At 45.3% G+C, this 9,811-nt stretch overlaps 1 protein-coding gene across 3 annotated transcripts in view; it reads left to right on the top strand.

The window, feature by feature from the left end:
- TMEM150C (transmembrane protein 150C) overlaps positions 1 to 6,167 on the top strand; it is a 30,224-nt gene extending 24,057 nt beyond the window's left edge. For all 3 annotated transcript variants that reach the window (XM_033160780.1, XM_033160781.1, XM_033160783.1), the window contains 2 exons: positions 4,078 to 4,255; positions 5,810 to 6,167. In XM_033160780.1, coding sequence (XP_033016671.1) covers positions 4,078 to 4,255; positions 5,810 to 6,018 — 387 coding nt within the window. In that variant the 3' untranslated portion in view covers positions 6,019 to 6,167. The remainder of the gene's footprint in view (positions 1 to 4,077; positions 4,256 to 5,809) is intronic.
- The last annotated feature ends 3,644 nt before the right edge of the window (positions 6,168 to 9,811 follow it).

The raw sequence follows: 9,811 nt of genomic DNA on the forward strand, positions 1-9,811 counted from the left end.
TGTTCTCTCTCTCTCTCTCTCTCTCTCTCTCTCTCCTCTCTCTCTCTCTCTCTCTCTCTCTCTCCCCTTCCCCAATAACTCTCTCCCTAAGCCCGCCCCTCACCAGCAACTCTTTTCACCTTCCGTGAGTGGTTTTTGGCTGGAATGTGTCTCCGATCTCTTGATAATGCCTCTTACTTGCCTGGATGAAGGATAGTGAAAGGTGTGAGAGTACATAAAGGCATCCTTTACATCCATTGCTCTGCTGCTTTTATCTCTGCCTCCTCCCGCCACTGACATTTGGCCTCCAGAAAGGAATGTGGCCCTCGACTGAAAAATCTTCCCTACCTCTTGTCTGTCCTGAATGGGAGTGACTCTCCAGGTCCCTAGCTGAGGTCTTTCCCATCACCTGCCATTTTCAACTAGACAAGCCAGGGGTCGAACCTGGTATATTCTAAATGCAAAAGATGTGCTCTGCCCCAGAGATCTGTGCCTGGCATATACGGGCATCTTTTTAATGTTTCTAGACCACTGTTCTGTTGTCACATTCCAAGTGGAATCCAAGCACATGCAATCGCATGTTGCAGTTTATATGTACGAGCAAATTCCTCTACACGTACTATATCCCCATAATCCCTGGCTGTGCTGGCTGGCACTGATGAGAGTTAAGATTCTAACAACATCTTGGAAACCTGCCAGTTCCCCATCTATACAGAATACTTCGGCCGGATGCAGTTATTTGTTTCAGCCACGAGCCATTAGGAAGTTTACAAATGTGGTTATACAAACAGTTTACAAATTAAAACGTATGTCAGGTCTGCAACAGAATCCAAAATGTGAAACTTTGTTAAGTTCACATGGGCCACTCTGGGCGGCTGCCAACAGAATATACAAGAACACAACAGAACACCACATGTTAAAAGCTTCCAGATACAGGACTGTCTTCAGATTTAATCTGTCCCCCATCAGATAATCTTCGCTTTCGCACTATGCAATCACAAGACTCATTGCTGCTTTTTCTAGTGACACCACAAACGATGGTCTGTTTGTTTGTTAATTATTAAACAGTGAAACAGCCATGTTTTGTCCGTGTGTCTGAATTAAGGCATTGTCTCATTAGTTTCTAGTTCAATAGCCTGTTAATAATAATCTACAGTAAATGTCTAGAACAGAATCATTCTATTATGATAGGGAAAGGAGTATCTGTGCTGGAAGAACTTCTAAACCCCAAACCCTACTGACCTCATACTGACCAGGATGGAGGGGGGGGGGAAGGAGACAGTTGCAGAGGAAATTAGTATGTCAGCTATAGGGCTGGAATATTTTCCCCTCCTCTCTCTCTCTCTCTCTCTCTCTCTCTCTCTCTCTCTGTGTGTGTGTGTGTGTCAGAGGAACAAGCATTCTGGGTTCAGTGGCTCCAAAAACCTCCCCTCTTCTGCCCCATCATACCCCTTATTGCCATTATGGCTGTTGGAGCACAGTGGTGTAGCAAGGTGGGGGCGGTGTGTGCTTGCTGCCCCCAGTGCCACCCTGGAGGGGGTGACACTCTGGACGCCTCTCCCCCCCCCCCCCCCGCTGCTGCCGAAGCCACCGCAGCAAGTATGGCAGAAGTTTCCATGTCACATTAAAGACAGGTCAAGGACAGGAGCCTTCACTGCCTGCAGACCTCCTTCTCTGTGGGTGAAGGGAGAGATCTCCTTATCCTATGGCATGTTCTCGGGGATTATAGCACTGTGCCCTAAACGGCGGTAATATCTCTTCTTCTCTGGCTTCCTTCTCTTTTACCGTACTCTTAAATGACTCCTCTTCCCCACCTGACAAAATCTCTTTTATATAAAAAAATTATATATACGTTTCAAATTTATCCATTTCACTGATTTATACAGTCATTTTTACATTTCAAAACTTGACTTCCTTCCCCCACTTTCCTTAAATTTATTTTTAACATATTCTGCATATCCGAATTAACTTAAATTTGCTCATTTATTCATCTACTTTAAATGTATACTCTTATGTAGCTGCAGGTTATTACAATAATCCTGCCAGTGTTCTTATCTGTTTACAATCTATCTGTAAATATTCAAGAAACCTTTTCCATTCTTTTGTAAAAAGTTTGTTATCTTGATTTCTTATTCTTCTGGTAAGTTTCACCATTTCTGCATATTCCATAAGTTTTTGTATCTATTCTTCCTTTGCTGGGACTTCTTCTTCTTTCCATTTTTGGGCAAGTAGCATTCCTGCCGCTATAGTCACATACATGAATAAGTTTCTATACATTTTAGGTAGTTCTGTCCCTATAACTCCCAAGATTTTGCACCTGACAAAATCTCAGTGCACCTTTGCCCATTGTGGGCTGCTCTTCTTCAACACTCTAAAGAAGAGTGCATTGCACACATGCTTTCAGCATGAAGGGCAGAGTGGATCCCTCCCTTCTTTAAAAAGGTTCTCCTGCCTAGCTTCATCTGGCCGCCAGATGGCAGTTTCTGTAAGTTCAGTATTTCCAAACAGCTGCTTCTCTTTCAGGCTGTCTCCATCCTCCTTTTGAGTTTCACGTTTCTCAACTCCCTGTCTCGTATAGAAAGAATCGTAGATCTGAAAGGGGCATGAAGTCCCAGTGTGGTGTAGTAGTTAAGAGCGGTAGATTCGTAATCTGGTGAACCGGGTTCGCGTCTCCACTCCTCCACATGCAGCTGCTGGGTGACCTTGGGCTAGTCACACTTATTTGAAGTCTCTCAACCTCACTCACCTCACAGAGTGTTTGTTGTGGGGTAGGAAGGGAAAGGAGAATGTTAGCCGCTTTGAGACTCCTTCGGGTAGTGATAAAGCGGGATATCAAATCCAAACTCTTCTTCTTCTTCTTCTTCTCATGGAGGAAGGCCCTTCATCTTGATATCCCAGCACCCCTGAAATGATGGCGTGCTGCAAGTAGGAGAGAATCCTGTCTTTTGTGTCCCTAGCAAGATCAGCAGCCATCAAGCACACCGCATTACAAGCTGCCTTGGAAATGTCGTATTTTTGCATGCTCTGCAGCTTGATGGGAGAAGAGCAAGACCTATCAAGCCCACACAGCTAGTGGCTCAGTTCTCATGGATTCTGTCCAAGGTGCCTGCAGGTCACGGAATAAATGTAAGCCGTGTTTTCGTCAGCCAAAATCTGATGCCCGCAAAAGCCCAGCTTAGGTGTCACTTAATGTCAGGGCCCAGGCTGCTCCAGGCAGATGAGATGATTTATTTGGCAGATGCGAGGTAGTGAATGATACATCCATAAAAGGAAACTGCACATTTATAAGAGAACAGGGCATTTGTGCTGAGGCGTGCAGGATTTACTAGCAGTTGCGTAAGAGCCCCCCATTCCTATAAATCCCAAACCCACCTGCTGTCGTAAAGAGAGTACATTTCATGTAGAATTCTTCTTGGTGGATTAATAGCAACAGGAGGCCCGTAGGTCATGCTAAGCTTGCCACTCCCTGCAACCTGTTACTGGTGCCAACCAGGACTGGGATACGGGAGAGGATATGGAACAGCACATCCTCTGTTCCCCAAAGAATCCTGGGTGCTGAGAAATTTTATCTCTGTGAGGGGTGAACTACAGTTCACAGGATTCTTTGGGAGGCTGCTTTCAGTGCCTTAGTTGTCTCTTCTGATCTGCTTCAGAAAGGGCAGAAGTGTTTCCTCTCCCTCTCTGGCTCTTCCATCCTTCTTTACTCCAGGCACGTCTCGGGTGCTCAGATGCAAAAGACAACAGGGCTCCTTTAATAGCTGTACAGAAGAGAGAACCTTGGCAGGTGTAACTTGCATGGTAAGATACGCCTGCTGGAAATCCCTCTTCTGCACAACCATTAAATGTACAGGAGCTGCATCTCCTTTTGCACCTGCCCACCTTAGGCGTGCCTATGAGCCATCAGCCTTGAAGGATTGAGGGGAAAGTAAAGTCATCCACACATCAAGGTATTCTCTCACGCATGTTGAGTTCAGCAGTGGCAGTATGACCAGGTTCGCTCTGGGTCCTTAGCAGAACCATGTAAAGCAGAGGTTTGGGGGCAAGAGTCTTTTCTCTTGATCACATCAAGGAAGGCCACCAGTTCTGTTGTCTTTGTAGCTTTCGAACGATGAAGAAATCCATAATGTGGGCACATCCCTGACCTTTGGTTTCGGCACCCTGGCCTGCTGGATTCAGTCTGCCCTAACGCTCAAAATAAACTTGAAGAATGAAGGAAGGAAAGCTGGGATCCCACGAGTCGTCTTGTCGGCAGCGATAACCCTCTGCGTCGTCCTTTGTATCCTTTAATTCTGCACATTTTCTCCAGGAACAAACTTCTCACCTCAAAGGTCGGAAAATTCACGATCTGATAAATTAGAGTTTCCAGACGATTAACTGTTTGCATGAGGCTAAAGTTTGCCATTGCAGTTACTAATATTAGCACATGTACTGTGAAATAAAATCTTAACACTGATCCCCAGAACTCACTCGAATTACGCATTTCTGAAACTAAAAATTCCGCTAAAATTTAATGTTTGATGCAGGCGGGATTTGTATGCCAAGCATGTAAGCTTGGGTTTTCAATGCAGTTCTGTGCCTTAAGCTGTGATCCTGTACCCACATCCCTGAGAGTAAGCCCTACTGAATAGAGTGGGGCTTACTTCTGGGCAGAAATGCATATAATTCTGAGTATGCATAGGATTGTACTGAGCAACTCCCAAATTAGTCACCTCATGAAAAAATGTGTTTCGACCAAGGGAAGGTGCATAATATGAATACTCTGTGACCCTTTAGTAACTGCTCTGTTTTAAGAACATAACCTAAGAGCATGAGAAGAAGGCTGCTGGATAAGATCTTATCGAGTCCAGCATCCCTCTTATGAATGTGTCCTCACTTTCACACGCAAAATTAGCTTTCCTTTCTCATCATTTATCTCCTTGTTTTGCATACACACAGCATTGGAAACTTGCCAGCCTTATTACACCTTTTGCATGCTTTTCTTCCAGCTAATGCAGTTCTCGGAAGACAGAGGTACGGTTCTAATAAAACAACAACAGCAAGTTGAGTCTGGTAAAAAAACAAAACCCACGTCATCTTAAATGTCCTTACATAAGCATTGCGAAAGTATGATGAACTCTTGATGGATCAGTGTGCAGGTGTATTAAAGTAGGTGTCTGCAAAGGGGCGGGGGCGGGGGGGGGTTGTTATCTGTTTTAATACCCAATGGGATGCATAGGAAGGGGAGAAAAACTCAGCCCCCTCCCCTACTTGGCTTCTTTCAGCAGTGAATTCTCCATGAATACCGAAGGCCAAATGTGTTATGAAAAGGGCCAACCCTCCCATCGCACCTTGTGAAGAATAAATGATGCAAAATAAATAAGAGACTTAAGTTAAGCAACTCACAGAATTCTACTTTTTTGGTGCCGAATGTTTTATTTTTTAGCGCAGCGTTGACACAGCCCTGCTTGTAAGGCACCAATAAGAAACAGACCAAGACCTCGGGCCAATATAGCATTCAATAGAAAATTCTTTTCAGTAGCACCTTAGAGACCAACTGAGTTTGTTCTTGGTATGAGCTTTCGTGTGCATGCACACTTCTTCAGATATCTCTAAGGTGCTACTGGAAAGAATTTTCTATTTTGTTTCGACTATGGCAGACCAGCACGGCTACCCACCTGTAACTAGCATTCAATAGTGAGAATAATCCCTACTAACAAGCCAAATATAAATAGCCAAAACAGAAATATGTGTAACCATACATAATAACGAGAACTTGTAAGGCAGCCTCGTCCACATTCTCTGTTCCTGCGCTCGAGAGCCTCCTGCGCATTTTCCCTTGACGCCTCTCCAGATTTCATCTTGATGTCCCAGAAGTTCCACATGCACGCTGCGCGGATACAGTGGGGAATGGTGATGTGCTTCCTCTGCTACTTCGGCTCCTTTGCTGTGGAGTTCAGACACTACCGCTTCGAGATCATCTGCTCCGAGTACCAGGAGAACTTCCTCAGCTTTTCCGAAAGCCTCTCCGAAGCGTCCGAGTACCAAACAGATCAGGTGTAACCCAGGCCACACTCTTTCTCTCCTTTTGTCATGGCGTTAGGTTCTTGTAGACACATGGTTGAACCCCTGGTCCTATTCCTCCCCCTTTTCTTTTTTTTAATACTTGCTCATTTTCCATGCCTACAAGTTGCCAAAAAGTATTCCCCCCCCCCAAAAAAAACCCCAGAACTAGGCATTTTAAGAGACACGGAACTGCCATGCCCTCTGTGCCTCTTTCCACTTCCTCATGATCACAGCCTATTCTGTGTCATGTTGTGGGTGTCTAGTCCCACCCTAAGGGTGACTAGGAAAGGTAGGAGTCTTGTAAATTCCTTGGTGCAGCTGCAATACAGTTCAGAACAAGATTGGCACCTTTGTTGCTATGGGCCTGGCTGTGCATCAGCTTCCTGTACTTACTTCCCCCCCCCCCCAAATGCAGATTTTGAACTGCAGGAAGGGCTCCCAGAAAAGGTAGCTGCCTCCCCTCACTCTCATCCCTAGTGCACCAGGGAATTTGATCTGTCTGTGTCAGTCCCTGCGATCTAGGGAGTTCCTTCATTTCTGGATTTGTTGCTCGATTGGGAAACATGCAAGCTGCAGCTTCTAGTGCAGGCACCCCCAACCTGCGGCCCTCCAGATGTTTTGGCCTACAACTCCCATGATCCCTAAGTAACAGGACCAGTGGTCAGGGGTGATGGGAATTGTAGTCCAAAAACATCTGGAGGGCTGCAGGTTGCGGGTGCCTGTTCTAGTGTCTGTCTGCCTCCATTCCTTGCTTCCACCTTCCCCACCCAGCCAATTGCAGCAAGCAGGCCTCTGAAGATGCCACACAGAGGGTGGGGAGGGGGCATGGATCAGCTGTGTGCATGCGTGGAAGGAAGAGGAGGAGGAGCCACAGATACTTAGGTCTCCTGCTTCAGATGCCAATTTAACAGGTTACCCCCAAGCTGCAGCCTGCTATTGCATTTCCTCCCTCCTTATTGCATGGGCACGCGTCTTTTAAAAGCGGGGGGGGGGGGGGGCTTGCTGGAAGTGGGCAAGCTGGCAATCCTTGAAGCAGCCTAGTCTACTAACTAATGCCATCAGGGCGAAGGGGAGAGGGAACCTCTCACTCTTCTCCTGAAACTCAGGGGTTAGGGTTGCCACCTTTCCCCTAAACGTTAGGGCTTTTGTGGTTTTCAGAACCATGCTGAAATACTGCAGGCGACAATTTGCTGGCTAGGAGAAGGATGAATGAAGTTCACCCACGGACCATCTACGTTTTTAAATAAATGCAGCCAACACTCCTTAGCACTTTTCTCCTGCCGCTGATGGGCATGGGGTTTGGTTCAGGGCTTCCAAGTTAAATGATTGGAAACGAATGCATGGTCAAAACATGGAACAGTATCCTGTAATTGCATTGGGCCAAAGTCTGCTGTTGGACATGGACTATTTTGCTTTTTTTTTTTAAAAAAAAAATCCACTTCACTATGTAAAGTACACAAATGTCTCAATAGGTAGAAAGGTAGGTTTGGGGGAGGGGCTGTAAGAGAGGGAGGGCAGGGGTTAAACCAACACAAGTGAATTTTATACATGGCTGGGGAAAAGAAGCATACAGCAACATGCACACAAATACACATAGCTAAATTAGACTTCTGTTCAAATGTGTTTTACTGTAAATATTATGTGATGTTTTTTTTTAAAAAGAAGTTTTACGTTGTATCATTTTATATTTTGAAATTTAATTGGAAGGAAAAATCCGTTTGTGAAAGGTTTTTCGTTTTTGTTTTTCCTGATATGCAACTGCTCGAGCTGAAATTCAAGCTTTTTTGGTGATATATTGTACATTTCTTAAAAGAATTTCTTATGGCACATTTCAATACAGCTGAGCAATGACTTACGGTAATTCCTGTACACTAAAACATGACCACTAAATAAATTTCTTTTATGGAGAGCGTGAGCATTTATTACACATGTACACAAAGAGAGTGTTGGATGGAGCAGGAAAGCAGGTTCTGCAGCTGCATGCACGGAGGTGCTAATTTTTTTTTACTTCAGGTGAGGAACTTTTCCAGACCAAAGACTGTGTTTCTTTCTGAGATACCACCTAGGGACCATATGCCAGTGGGGGCGGGGGGGAGGCCAAAGGCAAAACCATAGGATTATAATAGATTGATGTGATTGCCAATGTTTCCTTTTCATGTAGCATATAGGCAGCTTCAAGGATGAAGAAGAAGAAGAGTTTGGATTTGAAATCCTGCTTTATCACTACCTGAAGCAGTCTTAAAGTGGCTAACATTCTCATTTCCCTTCCTCCCCCACAACAAACACTCTTGTGAGGTGAGTGGGGCTGAGAGACTTCAGAGAAGTGTGAGTAGCCCAAGGTCACCCAGCAGCTGCATGTGGAGGAGCGGAGACGCGAACCCGGTTCACCAGATTATGAGTCTACCGCTCTTAACCACTACACCACACTGTGCCATCCATGTTCATGATACTTGACATAGTAGAAGAGAACTACCCCCTGCTCAAAAGAGCTTACAAATCTAACATTTAAGAACATAAGAAGAGTCCTGACCAAAGGCCAATTTAATCCAGCATTCGTCCTACTCGTGTTCTACACAAGCACTGTGACTAGCAGCCAGTGGTAGCCTGTCTAATCCACTTCTGACGTCACCACAACGTCTTGTGGTAGCGAGTTCCATAGTCTTAACAATGCACTGTGTGAAGAAGTGATTCTATTGGGCGAAGAGACTTCAAAGGAGAGGGACTTAATTGTATACAATATCTACTTTCTAAAGCCACCATCCTAAACGTACTTCAGTGGAAAGACATCCTATTGACACGGTGTCACAAGCCCCTCTCTAGCCTTCATCCAGGCGAGCAAGAGGCATCATCAGAGTCCGGGGATGCATTGCTTCCAAACACGCTTGAGGAGAGCAAAAGGCCGAGGGGTATAGCCCAGGAAAAGTGGAGTGGCAGAAGCAAAGAAGGAAGGTGACCTAGAGTGTTCTGGGGGCCAAACTGAAAGGTCTGGAGGGCCACATTTGGGCCCTGGACCTGAGGTTTCCCACCCTTTGTACATCTAGGCAAGAGAGAGACATGAGAGTTTAATAACTGTACCACACCTAGAATCCTAGAGTTGGAAGAGACCACAAGGGCCATCCAGTCCAACCCCCTGCCAAGCAGGAAACACCATCAAAGCATTCCTGACAGATGGCTGTCAAGCCTCTGCTTAAAGAACTCCAAAGGAGGAGACTCCACCACACTCCTTGGCAGCAAATTCCACTGTTGAACAGCTCTTACTGTTAGGAAGTTCTTCCTAATGTTTAGGTGTAATCTTCTTTCTTGTAGTTTGAATCCACTGCTCCGTGTCCGCTTCTCTGGAGCAGCAGAAAACAACCTTTCTGACTGGGTTGCGCCAGCCACATTCAACACACAGCAAAGATACTTAGGAGGGTATGAGGGGTGTGGCCCAGAGTGCCTTATTTGACCCTACATCTCTTCACCTGTCTTGAGTTTATTAGGCCTAACAAAATCTCCACATCAAAAAATGAAATGTGTCTCGTCTCTTGCCCAAATTAAAAATATAGGCTATTCTGTGCACTGGGCCCCAAAGAGGATAGGATCATGTAAACTGTTTGGGGTGTCTGCCCGTGACTTGTAATTCACTAATACAGAACCAATCACCAAGCCGAAAACACAATTTTGGGGGTGTTGTACAGAGAGCAGTTTCCATTTGTCAGACCTCCATCTTATCTTTTTCACACATCTATTTAACACAAGCAGCTTCCTCCAATGACTTTTTATTCTGTAACTTCTCTGGAACACACACAGA

This window comes from Lacerta agilis, chromosome 9 (genome assembly GCF_009819535.1).
Source record: "Lacerta agilis isolate rLacAgi1 chromosome 9, rLacAgi1.pri, whole genome shotgun sequence".
Lineage (NCBI taxonomy): Eukaryota > Metazoa > Chordata > Lepidosauria > Squamata > Lacertidae > Lacerta > Lacerta agilis.